General features: G+C 38.9%; 2 protein-coding genes across 3 annotated transcripts in view; one reads left to right on the forward strand and one right to left on the reverse strand.

Moving 5' to 3' along the window:
* The window catches only part of sbf2 (SET binding factor 2), a 116,131-nt gene extending 107,424 nt beyond the window's left edge, over positions 1 to 8,707 (reverse strand). The window contains exon 1 of one of the 2 annotated variants that reach the window (XM_042486090.1): positions 8,533 to 8,707. In XM_042486090.1, the coding sequence (XP_042342024.1) occupies positions 8,533 to 8,707 (175 nt within the window). The remainder of the gene's footprint in view (positions 1 to 8,532) is intronic. The other variant, XM_042486169.1, reaches the window with a different exon arrangement.
* A 4,815-nt stretch (positions 8,708 to 13,522) lies between these two features.
* On the forward strand, positions 13,523 to 15,987 carry adma (adrenomedullin a). Its single transcript, XM_042488607.1, has 4 exons — positions 13,523 to 13,629; positions 14,202 to 14,304; positions 14,442 to 14,567; positions 14,740 to 15,987. The coding sequence occupies exons 2-4, from the start codon at positions 14,210 to 14,212 to the stop codon at positions 15,041 to 15,043; spliced, it is 525 nt and encodes a 174-aa protein (XP_042344541.1). The 5' UTR covers positions 13,523 to 13,629; positions 14,202 to 14,209; the 3' UTR covers positions 15,044 to 15,987.
* Positions 15,988 to 20,235: the final 4,248 nt, after the last annotated feature.

Here is a 20,235-nt window from a genome sequence, read left to right on the forward strand (position 1 = left end):
AGAGGCCACCAGTGGAGCTGACGTAACATTCACGTCAGTCTCTAACCTGATTTTGGCCCATTTAAGGACACAGGTGGGTTGTTCTGGACACAAGTTCACAGATATCACTTATTCACTTTCCTCCAAGCCACTGCCAAAACTAAAGTTTAAAGGGTAAATCCACCATAAAAAAATGCACTTAAGTCCCCCTCCACTCAAAAATGTGTTTTTCTTCTTTTTATGTCTCCTAAAACATTGGACCTTTACTATAATGACTTGTATCTGTGCAAAGTTTGTCACTAGAGAGGTATTTTAAATATACCGCTATTGCTCTTCCCTAAAATCTCAGATTCCCCTGCAGATTAGGTCAAGTCACAAATACAAAAGCCATCTGCTGTCTTATACAGAACACACCGATCAAAGAGGAACAGACTCTGACACAATAATGGAAAAGAAACACAAAATCTTCAATGCAGAGCTAACGGTAGCCATCTTGATGTGCACTGCTCTTTCACCTGTCAACTTTGTGCTAGTTTGACATAATTAGGCCTAATTTCACGCTTCATTTTAGGACTGTGCCAGCACTGGAGAAAGCAGAAGGCAAAAGCCTAATGCAAGCAGTGGTAGTGACCTGGGCAAATTTCTTAATGACAAAGAAAGAGAGCATCGGTGCCATGCTCCTTTTCAGTTTTTTTTTTTTTTTTGTTTTGTTTTTTACTTTTTATTTGGAAAAATCATGTTTAACAAAAAAATAATGGGCTAGTCTTTCTATGTACTTTAAAACATGTCCCATGAAAGGGGACTTAAAGCTATTTTGGCCATTAAGCGATCAAGGACGTCTGTGCATCAGCTGATACTGAAACAGTGATCGCACTTTGTTAACATATAAATTCATCTTATACAAATGTTGAATGTAGAGCTTCCCATTGTGCATTGGAAAATGTGACTACTTTTCAGTAATATCACCACAGACACTGACATATTGCCTTATCTTTTATTCCAATATATGCAGCATACTCCAGTGTGCGGAATAGCTCCATTGTATAATTGTTATCATCACTTCTTAAAACTAGATACAGCATGTAAATTCTATATCAGAGCTGCCATCATCAGGAAACTAAGCTGCTCTGGCTGTTCTGTACAGATGATATGCAAAGAAATAGGCTACGTTGCTGTTTGCATGGCAAAAGGGTATCGGAGATTAGCAAACTAATGATGTCATAAATATCAAATTCAGGAAGCTTTCCAGTCTCCAAAGACAGCTGCAGGGCAGGAAAATTATGTAAATAGATAGACATTTCCTTAAGGTCATGCAGGTCAAAATGTTTGGAGAAAAGAAAAACATGTCAGCTTGGAGAGGAGCTTCAAAAAAATTAAATACTACACACAGCACACAGCTTTCTCAGCCTCCCTTTTTCTGATGGGCATAAATATGCAGAACTGTTTTCCATGAAGAACAATAAATTGTGCTTCTCAAATCGATTTCCAGCGGGACATCACGATCAACTTTAATATCTTTAATTCATCTTTTCACCACTTGCTCTTTCACTCTGCTCAAGAATAATAAAAATAGCGCTGCTCACTCGTATCAATGCCATGATCATTTTGACTCCATCAGTCATCAGGTCCAAACCTTCTGCCTTCTGCACATGAACCTCAGATGCAACCCTGCATATAGTGGCTAACAGTTCATCCAAAAACGACTCTGCCTTTTCCAGATTTCAGCAAATAAATCATTTTACAGCCCCAGTTCCATCTGTTGATATATTTATATTAATCCTACTCTCTATGAGTTCAGAACAATGTTTGTGTTCAACACATCCAGGCTGAGTTCATTTTAGTTCAACTCTTTATCTTGTTTTAAGATACATATATATGTATTGCAGTCAATAAATCACATCAGATTAGGGACATGGTTAACCTGCTTTGGAGAAAGGAATGACCTAATGTTTTACAACAGTTTTTTTCTACCAGGCTATTTCATCTGTCAACTTCTATTTCCTCTTAAAATGTTACGACTAAAATGTTTCCTGACATGAACTTTAGCATAATTTGCATAACCACAGAAATCACGGAGCTCTGATAGCACAGCACCTTATCAGGGGACTGAGACTAGTGTTGACGGTAGCCAGTGGAGTTTCTCTATGCATCAGTGTTAAACTCTACAACAGAGAGGAAGGAACTAGTCCATTGTGGTCAGGATGCCTCTCACCACAAAGTCTGAACCCAAATGAAAAGCTGCCAAATGTGGAGTTCAAAAGAAAACAATCAATGGAGGCAGAAAACACCTCTCATGTGATACCTTTGTTAACTGCAAGCAGTTCCTTGGTGCTGAAATATTACAAGGGCTGATGTTTGACATCGACGGCTGACTGAAGGATGCATGACAGACTTTTTTCCTGATAAATCCCTTTTAGTCATCTTAGGATCAAAAGGACAGAGTAGAGTTACAGTAAGTAAGTAAATTACAGTAGAGTGAATGTTTTTCAAAAGAAAACCTCTGGATAATTTAAACAAGCTAATGGTCATGCAGAGGCTGTCAATGTGTCATGATCAGCCTATTGCAGTAGTGACAACACTTATACGTAGATTATGCATGTGAAAACTGAAAAAAACCCACATAAAACCATTACTTTTAGAAAAATAGTTTCACCTCTTTGTGCTTAAAATCATAATTTATTTCGACTATAATTTCAAAGTACACGGTAAAAAATGGCCACTAGACATGTGTGGATTAGTGTTGACACAAGTTTGGAGTTTCTAATTTTAATACAGTACCTTGGAAAAATATAATACATATAAATAAATATATTCAATACCACGGGAATAAATTGACTTTTTTTTTTTCTAAGACAGGGCAGTGCCCAACTTATGTCAGTCAAATCAGGTCCTGCTATTCAATACCAATATTACATCATCGGTTTCTTTTACTCCATAAAGAGTTTGAACAGGGTTCCATGGGACGTTCACGGTGACAGTGATATTTAGTAATTTTGTAAACAAGCCAAGCTGGCCCTGCAAGCTAATGCATACCAACTACGCTAATGATGGATCAACAAAACATGCAACAACATTGTTGCCAACACTAGAACAGTCAAACAAAGCCAGAGACTGTATTGTATTAAGGTGCTGTGAGCTGTTAATTCACCACTTCTAAGCAGAAGGCAGACGATGACGATATCTCGGAGCCTGAGCAGGCAAAGCAAAGACTCACCCTGGGTCTGAGTCCGTAGCTGCCTGCATCAGTGAGTACCGTGAAAGCAAGTATACTGCACACTGAGTGACAAAAAATACAACAACAAGGCTATAGCATAAAGACAACTTTTCTTTTCTTGTTTAGCAGAAGAGACCTGCAGAATGACTATAACGAACATTAACAATAAGAGTGAGCGAGAAAGTGCAGCTGGTACCGATGTATCAACACTGTGGAAATGAGTACTGAAATATCAGGAAAGGATAAGTATCGATCGATAAAACAATATTTTTGACAACGCTAGAGGAGATTTCTGTACTTCAAGATAATCCCATACATTTCAATTGCCAGCAACTTTGAACTGAAATCTTAATCACATTACAGTATTTGTAAACAATAAATGCAAGATTAAATATATAAAACATGATAAAAACATATTGCTATGTGAATTGTGGATTTCAAGGTTCAGATAGTAATCTTATTTCAAAAGCACTGACGAAACCAACATTTCAACATGTGTTTATGTTACCACCAATAAAACAAAACAGACTACACAACGTGAATAACTAATGATTTAGAGAACCGAGTACAACACATGGCAGCACTTCAAGATCTGGCATCTACAAACATGAAATCAACATCTCCAGCTGTTGGAAGAGCCAACCTCTAAAGCCAGTGAATGCAAACAATATTTATTTTATAGCAGTACTTTGCCAAATTTAGTACTTACTGGGTTAACAGATGGCCTTGAGCCATCAGTTTCGCAAAAATAAACAGCTGTTAAATAAAATCTTGGATTTGGGACTTAATGCTTTGTTGAACCTTGTTTATGCAACATATTTTTAGACAAAGGCTCGGAGAGTTTATAAATACAAAAGTGCAGCCTCCTGATACAGGTCCCAGGGAACTTCCTAAACAACATTCTGATCTTGTTGAGTCTTTCTGTCTTATAAATCAAGTTCTAGCTATGAGAAATAATTTACTCAAACTGAACGAGTTAAAAAGCATTCACTTTACAGCCAGTTAAAAACTTTTGTTGCAATCTGAAAAATGCTGCAAGAAAAACCTCAATATTTTTTGCAGCCAATAACACAGAGCAAAACTGTGCAGGCATTCCCTGAAATGAAGAGACCATCAGTGAGCTCAGCAGCCAGCGCACTACCAACATGTGTGACTGTAGGTCAAACAGCACTTGAAGCTAATTAAAAGGATTCGGTAAACAAAACTAAGGACCCCACATGGTGCAGATTAACACAAGCTTCAAAAACCACTTTATGGCTAAGAATGACAGAAATTGACTATGATGGAGTTACTGTGAGCGTATAAGTTTCGGGAAACAACCATCAAAACAAACCACTGAAACACCAACATACCCTATTTCCATAGCACTTACAACAAGACGCAATAAGAAAGCAAAAATAGTTAGAACATGAACCCTTGTGGAGGTTCAAATGTCGGTTTTGTTGTTAAAGAAGAAGATGTTATTTTGCCAAAGCATTTTCCTTGTGGGTGTGCCAAGAGAGCCAGCACAAAAACAAACACTCTTTGAGAAGTTGTAACAGAAAGTCAATTCATGAAGGTTTCGGGGAATAAAACCTAGCACGGAGACTTTCTTGGTACGACTATTACAATCATTCTTGAAAGGCATGAGTGCTTTCGATCTGCTGAAGAAATTACTCCACATCTGCAAAGTTTGCATGTCCATCAATACAAATCTTATGACAATATCACGCGGCCTGAAGATATCTGCAGATGGAAATATTTTGCTCTTGATCATTTGCAAGTATTATTTTGGTTATTTTGCTGGACTGTGCTTTGTTACGTAAGACCTTCCCCAAATCCAGACCAGATACCCAGACCAGAAAGTCACACAAAGTAGCGATTAGGCACTGTGTCTGTGAAACACATTCCAAAAGCAGTTTGATTCAATAAAAGTGATGATATCCATCCAATAAACTGTTTGAAAAAAGCAGCTGGGCAAATTCCTCCTTTTCACTTGGCAAAGTATAATTTATGGCAAACAACACGCCAGACAGTATATAACCCCCCCATGCCAATACAGAGAAACAGTGTCCTACTGCACAAGGAAAACACAGGACAGAGTGCAGGTTTAACACAGACTGCATCCATCTAAACCTGCGTCCTCACATTCCAAAATTATTCATGAAAACAATTCCAGGGTTTGTGGCTCATAACATTAGTCCCCATGGAGGTCAGATTTCTAATGGAGGAATCAGCCTCTCAGGTCGTGTTCTCTTTTATCATACTCACTGCTGCCTATTAATATTTACGTGTGTGGAGCGTTAAAATGACAAACAGCGTCCCTCTGATGGATTTTAAGGTCAGTGATAAACTATAGAATTAGAGGTTGCCCTACTTTCAGGGTTTTTTTTTTTTTTTTGTTTTACGTCACCTCAGTCCTCAAAACCATGCACAATGATTTGACCATTAGTTACGAGCAGTTCAATAAATTTTCTAAATAGGTCACCAGTCTCACAATGAAAATATCACAAGTTTTCTTGCTGGAGACAAAAACTCAGGAATTATTCTCATGGGGCAAAAGTATTTGGAAAGAAAAGACAAACACAAGCAGGTCAATGAAACTGGGTCGTGCAATTAAGGCATAAATAAAATTTAGAGAGGAACTTTACCACGTAGTACTTCATAATGTTTCTTTGCTATACTTTATAGCTTTTAGTGACCATCTTTATTGGTGCAACTACAAGTCAAATGTTCTGTCTGCACACCACTCAGCGTCACCTACAGAGAAGCTCCATCACTACTTCTACTACTGTACACTGTTACCTCTGACTGCAGCTACACACCTGGTTTGTGCTACTTTAAGGGTCCAGTGAGTAGCATTTAGGGGGATATATTGGCAGAAATTGAATATAACAAAAATGTTTTATTTAGCGTAATCACCTGAAAATAATAATCAGTGTGTTTTCATTTATATCGACAAAGAGAGAGGGTCCTCATCTACGGACATCACAAAGTGATGCCATGTTTCTTCTGTCAAAGAACAGACAAACCAAACACTGGCTCCACAGAGGGCCTTTCACTTTTTCACACAAGACACCATAGTCAGCAGCCCCTCCATGACAAGCAGCATTGAAGAAACACTGGATTTTTTAAAATCAGGCGGTCTGTTTGTTTTGGAGAGGAGAAGACCTCTGCAGATCATTTGGCTCCCTAGTAAAAACCTCTTGAACAATGAAGACTAAGGGAATCTTACCCTGGATAAGTTTCAGCTGGTTGCAATCCTCACCAGAAAGACAACACTAAATCAACCTGAATCTTACACACTGCTCCTTCAACAACACTGACTCCATATTCTGTGTTAACAACTAAAATTAGAGTTTATGAAATGATGCAGAATTTACAAGTACTGATTCACTTTTTTCAGTGTAAGTCTGATTCACTGTAATTTGGAACCGGGCCTATTCCTCAACAGATTGCATGCTGAGCGTTATTTCCAACTGATCCATGCATAGTAATCTAACAATGAGAATTGGGTCAGGCCAGTGGAGCAAAAAACAGTGCATGCAGCGCAGGCGGCTTGGTGATGACCCAGGTAGGGATCCTGGTTTGCATTAATGAGTGAGGTGCACAGGAAAAATCTGTCGTCTAGACGACCTCCTGCATGTTACTGTAAGCAGACTGGTCCCTACAAGCCAACTACACTGGGCACGGGCTCTGAATAGTTGGAGAAACACACAGTCGTCATTATATTTTCCTCTGTATTTCAATTTAAAAGTCATTTTTATTTTCCCGTTTTGAGAAAATCATTCCCACTTACAAACAAGGGCCTCTCTACGGGGCTCTAACCAAAACCAATGACTGCTACGCTACATTACACTCAGCAAAACATAATAAAAGTAGACAAATACAATTCAATAAAGAGCGGTGTCCTCCAGAGAGGCTTACATGTGGATGAGACATAAGCCTGTCGCAGCGCCCTAATCAACCACAATCTGAGATGGCAGACTTTTATTGCTTACTCTCTCTCTGCAATCAACTTCATCATCATCAGTGGGTCAGCGGAGAATAAACTAAACTTGTGGTCCCTGTGTCTTGTTGTGGCAAGACTGCCTGAATGTGAATCCATTCAGACTCTTCTGGTGACGCCAGGAACATTTTGTCCCTGGAGCACAAAAAAATTCATTTGTCAGTTGGCGCTGGGATGCACAGAGCTGATGAAAGACAATTTTTAACCTATTGTGCATTGCTAGCTATGGTGACTAAGAGGATTCAGCTGCTCTGGCCCCTCTTTGACACACATGGCGCTGGATGTATGCCACTGAAAGAGGAACTTTAATTTGTTCTCTTATGGCAGATTAACTGAATATTTTTACTTTTTGCAGCAGTATCCTAACAAGTGCATGAATGGCAATACATTGTGGTATTTACAAAGTGACATTCATCATTTGGGAAAATGGGAAAATTATAAATGCAAGGATTCAACATGTGTGCCAAGCCAAAATGTTTTTAACTACTTATCTATTAATGCTTAAAAATGTGTGTGAAGCTGTTTCCTTGGATAAGAAGAATGTGAGGCTGGACCTGAGGCACAACATGTGAGAGGAAGCATGGGGAGCTCCCGGTGCAGGACAACAGTGGAGAGGGGAGAAGAGGGAAGAGGATCTGGCTGAGCACAAGGAGGACTGCCTTTCCTCGCAGCTGTGTAACGTTACGCCCATCGTGAAAAAAGCTGAGCACTCTTCCGGCAAAAACAACTATAACACAACAAATCACTGACAAGTGTGTCCAGGATGCAGCGAGGTAAAAACAGACCCCAAAACAGAGCGCACAGGACGGGGAAATGGCAACAAGATCACCGCTACCAGCGAAACAAAAACGCAAAACATGGATGCAAAGAGTGGCTAGCTATAACAATCCTCACCTCGCTTCTTGGCAAGATACATATGATCAAGGCGGTGCAAAATTTGCTTTAACGGGATCATTTGTGAGCATTATTTATCCACTGTGTCCCACTTTTGGGAAATGAAGCAGCCCCGAGCCCTGACAGGGGCACAATCAACAGGGACAGGATGTGACAGATTTTGAATCCATGAAAACTTTCGATTGATCAAAGTCAAATATTGCAACCTGTCGTCGTAAACTTAAACTGGTGACTTGCAATCAGATGTGTGCTTGATCTGTTAACACATACTCGCCGCGTGATATTCACCATCTGGTGGGGTTATTAGGGGAAAAAAGGAAAGTGTTCTCAGTCTCGCCTAGTAGCTGTGCGGCTAAGCTAAGCGCAAAGCTATGTAGCATCAACATCATCACACACTGACTGACGGCCTGGACACAAACCTCAGCCCCCTGCGAGCCGCCCCGCCGCCACAACTTACCGGCTTTCTCCTGATCGTATCCCACGACAATAAAATAGTCAGCAAATCTAGCCATGTCTGCCGATTTTCCCGAAATATACCAACACAATTCAGCATTTTTCCTGCTTCCAAAGCACAGCCATGTTTGACAGAAGGAGTGCCACTGCGCTTGCGTGAAGGAGCGGGAGACATCCATGGGCGTGGGCCCTGGAGTTTACAAATACAGCTCTGTGTCCCGATAGAGCCCTTTTTTGGCTCTGAGCAGGGGGTCCAGACCTTTTTGTGTCCAAGAAAGCCTCCACACCAGAATAATATTCTATTTTTTTTTTACTGGAAATGTGGGAAATATATTGATAATAAAGCAGAGTGGGAGGCATGTAATCATAACAGTGAAGTTTGATGCAAGAGGAGGGGATTTACAGAGGTCAGATAAAGCCATTGTTTTGCAAGTCCCAACTCAAGTCCAAAGTAGGTTTGCAATGGTATGAGTTTCACAGTCTGATAACTGTCTCAGAAAATATCAGAAATATCTTACAAGTCAGAATAACCCTTAAAGGAATGAAAAAAGAAGGGAAAGTTTTGGTTGAACAAATGTTTTCTCACTATAATTAAGACTTTATGAAAAAAAATCCCTTTTTGAAAATAACTAAAATAAAGGTGAGATTTTCAATCCAGTTGCTTTTTTAATAAATAGTGTAAGCAAATGTATGATCATTTTCAACTTTTATATAACGGTATACTTTAAAACCGGCATATCAATGAAACCCTAGTCCAAAGCAAAGACAGGCAAGTTCCAAGTCAAGTTTAAAGCCAGAGCTGACCAGTCGCAAGTCAAGTCCCAAGTCCTAAACACTGAATTTTGAGTCATAAATATAACAGAAAGCATTTAATTACAACAGTGGGTGCTGCCTGGTTAATGTCATAGGAGATTATCAGAGGTAGGACATTGTTTTGCAAGACACAAGTAAGTCTCCAGTCTTTGGACTCAAGTCCCTTTTCAAGCACCAAACCAAGTCAGACAAGTCCCAAGCACTAAACGTTGAATTTCAAGTCCTAAACAAGTCATTTATTGCATTTATTGCATTGTATTTATTGTATTTATTTCTAAAAAACACTGTCACTGTAATTTATCATAAAAAACGACGGCTGACATTGGACTGTCAAGCATATAAATCAGAACTACAGCACAATTTTTTATGTTTGTGTCCTGTCTTGTATTTAAAGGTCCAGTGTGTAGGATTTAGGGACATTGGTTGGCTGAGAAATGGAATATAATATTCATAACTATGTTTTCATTACTTTATAATGACCTGAAAATAAGTCTAGTTGTGTTTTTGTTACCTTAGAATCAGCCCCTTATATCTACATACCGAGTGGGTCCTCATTTACGTAGATCGCCATGTTTTTCTACAGTAGCCCAGAACATACAAACCAAACACTGGTTCTATATAGGGCCATTCCCGTTTTTGCAGTGGCCACCATGGTTCTCCTACACACTTGGCACACAGGAGAAGTTTTAGTTCAGTAACTTAACCAAGATGCCACTAAATTCTACACACTGGACCTTCAACTCACCTCATATTGAAAAAAAGTCTAAAATTTCTCTTGTTAAATTGGCTTGGGGGCAGGTATCGAGCATGTATTTTCAAGTAAAAAGGCTCAAGTCCAAGTGAAGTTGCGACTCATTGGTCTTAATATCCAAGTCCAGTTAATATCCAAGTTTTTTTTTTTTTTTAACTTTTTTTTTAGTACAGACTTAAGTTACCAAATGTGTGGCCCAAACGGGCCTTCAACTCACCTCATATTGAAAAAAAGTCTAAAATTTCTCTTGTTAAATTGGCTTGGGGGCAGGTATCGAGCATGTATTTTCAAGTAAAAAGGCTCAAGTCCAAGTGAAGTTGCGACTCATTGGTCTTAATATTAAAGTCCAGTTAATGTCCAAGTTTTTTTAAACATTTTTTTAAGTCCAGTCTTAAGTCACCAAATGTGTGGCTCAAACATGGTTGCATTATGAAACTATGGGCTCCTGGGCAAAGAACTCTTGGAGGTCTAAAACTTCAGACTGAAAAGAGCTGGCCCGAAGACTAAAAAACACTAATATAACTATTCAACACATATATGAAAGTAAAACTCTGACAGAGTAATGTAGAATAATTGAATCAATGACATATTGCACCACTTCTCTATATTTGCAACCCTCATTTTTTCTAATTTAATCATTTCTATTTGTCAAAAGATTTGGTGCAAAAAATACTAATTTAATTAAAAAAAAAGGTTTCATTTTTCCTCATAATATGACAATGCTGCTTCATATGCAACATTACAATGATCAGGGATTGTTCAATGGACTTGCATATTTGTGTGTGTTTTTTTTTTAATTTTTTTTTTTTACCCATTTCACTTAATGCTCCAATTTTGTGGTAAGTGCTGAAAAATGAAAAATGATAACTAGTGCTGTTTCAGTCAATAGTTCTTTTAAAGTTGCTCTATTAAGTTGGTTGTGATTTGACATACAGTGTGAGGGGCAGGACAAACTCATGTGGTTATATTGAAAATTTAACAGGAAAAGCTATGTTTGGGAACAGCACATGGAAATCAGTGCTCTAGCTAATGTGTGTGTGAGGAGCACACAAACCATCATCACTGCTGACAATAGCAGGAACACAGCAAGCAATTTCCACTGCATTTTCTCTCACTCTTCAACTCTCTGGCTGTTTTCTTTGTCTCTCTCTCTCTTTCTCTCTATCCCAGTTATTGAGATAGTCAAATAGTTGAACCAGAGCCAAAACATGAAGAAATACACCGTGGCTGTTTGTAGTGTTTATAATTGCACAAGAATTATGGGAAAATCACAAGTTCTTGAACAACACACATTTCCAGGTGACAAACAATTCTAGGCTCATCACACTATTATAATTAATATGAATCATACGTCATATTTGTGCCTTTGGGGTTGACACCCTCTTTTCCTGGCACACCTCTCATTAGTTGCTCAGGTTTCCTGTGACACACACACCTGCTCATACAAGTGTAAGGTCATACAAAAGCTATCAATCATCCCACGAAAGAAGCTTCATGGAGGACACGCAAAAGATATCTATATAAGGAACCAAAAAGCAACAGCAGAATTTTGTTGTCATGATTGCACAATCTCCTGTTGTAAACTAGACAAAAGGGATTACTTATCTGCTGGAGGCAATTCTCATTACAAAGTGCTTACAAAACATTTTTTGGTTTACAGCACATGTGTTTGACATTTATGTATTCTTTGAGTTAGGTCGCATGAGATATAAATACCCTCAGGAAGGTTCTGTGTCAGGGACTTAAAACAATGCAATATGAATTATAGGATGCTGAAATGCAAGAGTGGAATGTCACGTGTTAAGTATTTCTAAAATTATGTTGAAAGAACCCAAAGGACCGTTTTTCCCCTTCATTGAAACTGAAACAAAAAAATCAAAACTGAAAGCAATACTTAGACAGACTCTACAAAATGAATTTACACCACAACTAGGGGAAATTTCTGTAGTGGAATTTCTATGTTGAAAAAACAAATGACTTTCTCTGGTTTTTACAGCAATTTGTAAGAGCGTATGATATCAATGTTACTTGAATCACAGTGTTTCTGAGGTGTGGAGGATCTCTTTATACAAAATGCTCCTCTCAGACACAGATCAACACTAGCTGTGATAAACAAGTTGTAACCCCTTTAATGTGTTATTTGTGATGGCATTTTCTGTTTATGTTTCTGTATGGGGACTTATTATCCACATCTGCCTCATGTCTCACTGTCAGGGGTGTTGTTTTGAGCATTACAGACTAAACATGAGTAAAAATCAAAGGAAGAAACATCTTTCTCTCTGTGTTGCACGGGGACACAGTGTGGCCATGTAATACGTGCTGCAGGCAGGTTTAAAGTGACTCACTGTAATGAACATCCCATGAGGTGCGAGGCTGAGACATACAGGCAGACTTGATGGCTCCCCCATTATCACCTAATAGATTCATGTGTTTGCATTCCTGAGGCAAGAGGTGAAGTAATATTACCTTATAATTTATAACAGCAACAAATCAGCCGAACTATTTTAAAAATTGTCTAAGCCAATATTGTTCAAAAGTCCGAGATTGTTGTTCAAGTTCATTTTCTGACTCTGGATTTATTTTTAGATAAAGTGTAAAATTCCATTTCACATTTATCCAAATATCAAAATAAATGACATGGTACGTCCAGAGTCAAATATTTGCCTTGTATAAACAAATACAATGAGTATATTGTGTTTACAGTTGGGCATACGTTCTATATTTAATCAGTTACTCAATGCTTGTCTTTCTCTACATCTCACATTTGTCATGCAGTTTACTTTCAAAGCTGACATGGAAGTTCACTGCGTCAGGGAGTGCCCTGAAAAGCAGACTTAGGCAACATTCCTTAAATTTTATTTTATACAATTAGCCCATTGGACTGAAAGGAACGTTAACAAAAACTAGAACTAATTGACCTTATAGTTCAAATAAACAAGATGAATGTTCTCTCTTGTGATTATTTAGATTTCTAATACCCCCTGTATAGAAAGCAGTCAGCTGAGATGAACATATTGTACTCTTCAAAGTATGTGACTTACATAACTGGTGTCAATTGATTTGTGGCCATTATATACACATACAGAAATAAACGAAACAACATTTTTTGAGAGTTGTGAATTTAGTCGATGCATCATTTGTACTGAGCTGTTAAAATGTTAATGTTTTGACTTGGCAGTGAAAACAGGAAAGAAGGGCTGCCCTGCACTTATTCTATATCTGTTTTCTTTAATCATTTTCATTTTTTAAATTCTTGATCTTTTTACCGTGGCACATTGCTGTACTAAATGAACAGCAGCACAGCAGTAGTGCACTGGATGGGGTGGGGGGAAAGGATGAGAGACTGTGTCAGTCAATGAGCCCCTCCCACCTCGTCCTGTATAAAGGCTCTCGGTCTGGTGTGTAGGAGCTATTAGCAGAGTGACACAGCTGCCTAACAGAACCAGTGGCAATTCCAAGAAACCTGTGGAGTACTCTTTTACAGCTGACAATACAAGAAGAGCTTTTTCATACAACTGAATAACCAGAGAATTACAGGTATGTGCACCTTTTTTTAAAAGAAGATATTGCTGTGATTTGCTGTGCTACCAGCTGATGGCTCTGTATTTGCTTTTTTGAGGTCGGGGCACAAGTGTAGAGACAAGGAAAGGTTATTTGCCTGGTTATATAAGCTGTTTAGCTCTTAATGTGTGCGTCTGCTGCCCTCAAGGTGTAAAGCATCTGACAGAGGCAGTACATCATATAGTTGCAATTGATTTTTGCATTGTTTTGTTCTACTTGATAAGGTGACTGAGTTGAGGAGCATTTTGTTTGACTTTTGAGCTGAGCCTATTTTGGACCCCTCATTGATAGACTGTCCTTCGCATTATTGGCCAGGGGCCCAAAGCATGGTTGTAGGTTTACTTAACTGAGGAAATCTGACCTTAGCTTAACTTTTTAAATAAATGAATGATAAGTGCAAATAACTTGGCTTTTGGACTCTTGTGCAAGCGAGTGTCAGTGTGGCACTCAGGGGACTAGGAGGGAGTTTTACATGCATTTTGGGATAGTTAAATATCAATTTATAGCATAAATAAATAACAATCAAAACTTTTCTCTACTCTCCACAGGAGTCAAAATGCAGTTGATCTTCCAGTCCTTCCTCTCCTGCTGTCTGCTGGCGACAGTAGCACACTGTGTGGAACTTGAAGTAAATCCGGAGCTGAGGAAAAGGTGATTAAAAAAGGACTAATTCATGTAATTATTAAAATGTTTGCTAACATGTGACAGTCTGCCAAGTCTGTGACAGCTGTACCCTGCTGAATTATCTTCCTAGGACTAACTGACTTTTTTTTCATCTCTTATTCCAGGCTAAGCATATGGCTCGGGAGCAGACTGAGACGGGATCTTGACAGTGTATCAGTAGAGAAGACAGCAGAGTCTGGGAACTTTGTCAGACCAGAAGATATCAGGGATACTTTGCTGCCACATTCCAGGTAAGCCCCCAACCATGCAATTCTAAAAGTCAACAAATTATCATATTTTGTCATCTAAATGTATTCTGCTAGTCATAATTACGAATACAAAATTGAAGTAGAGAAAACTCAGCAATTAACAACTCAGCAGTGAACTGCATGGATTAACGTCCTCTCTCCCTCTGTCTTCCAGCACCAACTCCAATGTCCGAACCAAGAGGTCTAAAAGCTCAACCAACCAGTCAAGAAGACAAGGTTGTTCTCTGGGCACCTGCACAGTGCACGACCTTGCTCACCGCCTGCACCAGCTCAACAACAAGTTTAAGATCGGGAGCGCCCCTGTTGACAAGATCAGCCCACAGGGATACGGCCGGAGGCGTCGATCTCTCCCAGCACACAGAGTCACACTGAAGCTAGAGCAGGGCAAGCTGAGGCCCGTGTGGAGCACAAATGACTCACAAGTTCACAAGCTCGAGGCTCTCCTCAGACGGACATGAGCGGGACTTCGCCAGAGAAGTTGGAAACAAAAGCAAGGGAGTTAATGTCCTCTCTCTGTTCTAAAATTCTCGAAATGCCTCAGACTTCTGCCAAGTTTTTCCCGGCACATTTATTCAAGGCATGAGAACAGAGTCAGAGTAAGACTGGCTGCACTGGGTTTCTCTAGAGGCTGAGCCTCGCAGCTCAGCAATGCAGAGCAACTGCAGCTGGCGTACAGACACTGGATGGCACAGCGTGAAGCGAGCTACAGGTGCTGCTCTCTGCTTGGCAGGGGGAAAGGAAGAGTGCTAATACCTGGCAAAGTGGACACATCCTCTGGCTTAAAGAGGGAACTCTCTTTTAACATTCTGGGACTTTACACATTTCTTCCTCAAGGCCAGGACTTTGATAAGTGCTATCCTCTAAGGATTACACCACAATGTTCCAGACTGTCAGTACTTGTCTGCACTTTTCCATTTGGACTTAAAGTCGAATGAATCATCAGGAAAAGACATCTTCATCACAATGCCAAACAAGAAGATAGGCTACGGAGCTCTGAAGCTCTCAGTTTATATCAAGTTTTGGACACTGTATAAGGGAAAATGCCTTAGATTCTGTGAGATATGTGCCAGTCCACAATGGATTGAAATATACTTGAAATTGTTATTGTTTGTACAAAAACATGTGCAATCTATATTTGTTTTTATTGCAGGTATATGTATATATGAATTCCTTTATTTAAATATGATATAGAGGTTACATTAAAGTACTTATGCAGATAGAACTATTTTTGTACAGGAAGAAATATATATATGGGCATTGTAGCTATTTGTCATTATTCTTTTGCAAACTGTGGTAATAGGATATGTGTTTTATATGTCTATTATATATTTGTAAATGTGTTCTATTTTATTTGTGTCAAAGCAATAACGTTATTCAATAAACATTTTGCATACAAAATCTAGACCTTGTCCAGGCTTCCTTTGCTCGTGGCTCTTGTAAATTGAAAGTGGCATTCTATTGTCTGGAGCACACTGCACCAGCAAGACACAGAGCACCTGGTCTCTGTTAAGTGATTACAGGGTCTCATTAGAGCCTCCCCTCCTCTTACTACATTCCCCTAGTTATGACGCCCCCCTTCCCCTCAGAAAAAGGGCAGACAGGGTGCCAGGCGCATTCTTGCTTGGTTCAGCTCATATTTGTTGGCTCACCCCACACCACAGAGCAGCCCTAAAGCCATCAGAGGAGGCTGAGGCTTTAGCTCCATCTGTATTCAATGGTAGATGGTTGGGACACGAGAAGGCCGATGCAGGGGGTTCCGGTCTAACATTCCTGCGAGAGCATCACAAAGCAGTAAAGCACTGATCGTGACCTTCACATTCAAGCAGACCCCCAAGAGGCTGAACAGTGCTGAGAGGCTACAGACCTCTTTACTTGACACATTATCACCCCTCCTTTCACTCCTTTCATTTTTTTTGAGTTCAGACTACACTGCCAAAGGCATATATCGCAGATTTCCTTTTTGGCTGTATTCCTTTTTCTCTCTTTTTATTCAGACCAGGCCCACAATGCAAAGGGTACAGAATGTGCACTTGCCACTTTGGAAATGTGGTAGTAGGGACAATGTGGTTTGAATACGCCATAGGGTAATGGATCATGAGGGCCGACTGAGGATATTCCAGACGTGGCATCTTGTTGTTTAGTTTTGCTTGTTTCCTACTGCAGAGATATACTAATTTACTACAGAGACCACAGCACTTCATGTTTATAAAAGTGTCATTATTAGTAAGTAGAAGTGTGCTGTTCAAACATTATAGTATGATTGTGAGCAGGTCAGAAACAAAGTGATTGTCCAAACTGTAATTCCATGTTCTCTATTGCCATCTAGTGAGATTAGATGAGTAAACTGCAAATTTAGTTTTTTGGTTGTCCTACAATTTATTCAATAAATCAGACAGCTGAATTTAATCAAAGTCTTTTTTTAAAATAAAAAGTGAGAGCCGCAACAAGTAAGAAACGTGTATTACTTAAATAATATTGTTGGATTATATAGTTCTGTTTTTCAGTAAAGCAAATCATACAAAAATGTAAAACTGGGTAATTTTTTAAGAATTACCTCACATTTTACTCAATGTCTCATAAATAATGAATATACATTTCAAGTTTACTATCATCTTACTTAAATGCTATGAGCAGATCATTGTGCATTCTGTGTATAAGACTAGATAGCGTCTTAGATTTTGGATATTGTAATATCATCTTTTCCTGATTTTAAAGGCTGCACTACAGTTAAATGATGTAACTTTCTGAACTTATCAGACTGTTCTAGCTATTTTGTCATATGTCTTCCCCACTTAGGGATTATATCCATACTACTGATTATTATTTATGCAAAATCTCAATTTAATTTTTCATGAAAGTACCATTTGTCAACCCACTAATATCATTGCAATTTCAATATCAAGTTATTTGGCCAAAAAATTTGATTTTCTCTTAGATCTAGTATGAGCAAGTTTTCCACATCAATAGGCTGTACAAATGGTTAACTGTAAGCTTAAAAAGAAACTGTTAACAGTGGGGCGCACAGATGCTTGTTCTCTTGTTTTACCACTGTGTTTGCTCAGAACCTGCTCTTTTGAATGGACAGATTTATACTTAGAAAGACAGCTTACAATATTCCATAAAAGATCTGGATTTGGGGGGGCTTCACTCTTTCTTAAATCATATTTTTTTTTTTATCTATTTCTAATGTTCAAGCATAAATTAAATAATCAGAGTATGGCTTCTGAGTAGCCACAGTTTACCTTAGTCGAACACTAAATGTAATAGGTAATAAGAAATATGTGCACTGCATCCACCTTTTGTAATGTCTGTGGTGATTTGTTGCATTTATTGTATTTTGTTGTTTGGTTAATTGTTGTTTCTATTTTTATATTAATGTGTATTTATGTGAAACAGTTGATGTTGTGGGGCACAAGACAAATTTTAGAATTAGTTCTGACAATAAAGTGAGATCAAATGAAATCAAAATCAATATTAGATCAGTAAAATAAACAGCACCTATATGTCAATAACACGAGATCTGACCCACAAATGACTGAATGGTATGAGGCCATTTACAAAACAAACAACACAAATGTGCCATCTAGTGGCTCATTAGATTATGTGTCTACATACGGACTGGGAATTTAGTTTCTACACACAACTCTCATGATAAAAAAGAACATTCAGTGCTACACACTTCAACAAAAGCACTCAGCGAAGAATAGACTGAATAGATTTAGATCTGGCACACTCTTTGTACACTATGACTGTGTGCCAATGTCACGCTTACTTCAGTAAGCCAATCAGCTGGTGACGTGATCAAGGAACTGATCAGTGTAGGACAAGTGGAAAAAATAATACCCACGTTCCACTACTTACTGTATGCTAAGCTCCAAAACTTTTTTTTTTCCACTGCCATGTTCAGACGGCTATTGGCAGAATTATTTTGGGACCTGCTCTTTTCAGCAGGAGGAGGTAAGACATAAAATTTTGCTAAAATGCAACTTAGCGAAAAGGGACTGCCTGGAGCCGCTGAAAAAATAACAATCAGGACCTACAGTATTAATAGGATCACCGATTAACATAACTGCTTGTTTAACTGCTTATTAACACACAGTTTTGTCACTATTGATGAGAGGGGAGGACACAGATGAATAATCAGTCTGACGATACTACTGTCAATCAAAATGATACAGGCCCAGAGCTAAGAGTCAGTCCTCTATAACCAACTCTAAAAGTAACCTAATAACCTGGGTTGAGAGGATTAGCCTCGTAATCTCAAACACTGTCAGTCTAAATCCGGGACTGTGTGTGGCCAAAGCAGTAAATCTGAGCTTTCTTCTTGGCTGTGTGAGGAGTTTACCTACAACTGAACTGTAATACAAGAGTGCTGGTTGTGCTTTGCAAAGGCACCAGAGAAAGTTCTTTGATCTACATTACTTACTACCCTGAGATTGATGTTACCAGCAGTACAGAAAGCTTTTAGTTTTTTTGCATCATAGACAAAATGCATGCAATAATAGAGACATTTACTCTTGCCATGACGTACACTGATTAGGTAAGTCCAGGTGACTGTGCTGTAATAGTCTTTATCATTGATGCAGGACTGTAGTTAAAGAGGCAGAATCAAGTGCAGGGCATTTAAGCTTTGAGACAAATTTGTCTTCAAGGTGAAAAGTGTTATATTATTTGTACATTTTGTGTTTATCAACAGAAAAAGGGCACCCTTACCTTTCTGTTATTGCTTGCTTGTCTGCTCATGTGATGTCTCTGCAAAATGTCCTGCAAGTGAACAAAACATCCACAAGAGGACAGGATTAGTATCTAAGAAACACATACACATTAAACCATTTTGAAAATAATTCCTACTAAACCCATTAATACTCCCCGAAAACATGAGGCAGTGCAAATGACCATGTCGGCTGAGCTCTGCATTTGCTCGGCTGATGTCCTTGCACTGAGCTGCAGCAATGAAAGAGTTAAGGATGGAGTGATGAGCACTGCAGGGTGGTGGATGCGATATTATATACTCCAGCCACAACAAGATCACAGCATGACTTAGATGTTTCTCTGAGGGAACTTGTGCACAGTTTATACACACTTCAAAGACATCAGAGCCTGAGGAGGTGAGTGCACTTTTGTCATATTAGATGATGACCATTGCTAATTGACAATGGGAGGTAAACATCACTTAGAGTATCTTTCTATGTCTACAATTTTCCATTAAAAAAATAAGTTTTAAATGCTGTATGTGAGACTTTATAAGTGTTAACTGATTTATGTGTGTTAATATCAAAACAAATTCATCAGTGCACTAAAAACACGACACATCTAGACTCACTTGGAATGTATTTGACAAGTATTAGAGAATTGCTGTAAGGGGGTCTGCTTGGCATTCATGGGTGAGTGCACTTCCTTCGTCTTTAGCTCCACTCTCCTTCAGGCCCTGGCCACTGAGAAAGATGAGAAGAGGAGACACACCTCTTTTAAAGCAGCAGTCGAGTCCTTGCCTGGGAAAGAGTAAGTGTCTTTACTTTCCCTCTCTCTTTCTCTCTCTCTCTCATTGCCATCTCTGTGTATTGTAAATTGGCTTTCTCTGGTGATGTTGACCTCTCTCACTCAGATATGACTTTGACAAAGAGCCAGCTTGGGGACTTGGCCATTAACA

The sequence above is a fragment of the Plectropomus leopardus genome, chromosome 1, assembly GCF_008729295.1.
Source record: "Plectropomus leopardus isolate mb chromosome 1, YSFRI_Pleo_2.0, whole genome shotgun sequence".
NCBI lineage: Eukaryota > Metazoa > Chordata > Actinopteri > Perciformes > Serranidae > Plectropomus > Plectropomus leopardus.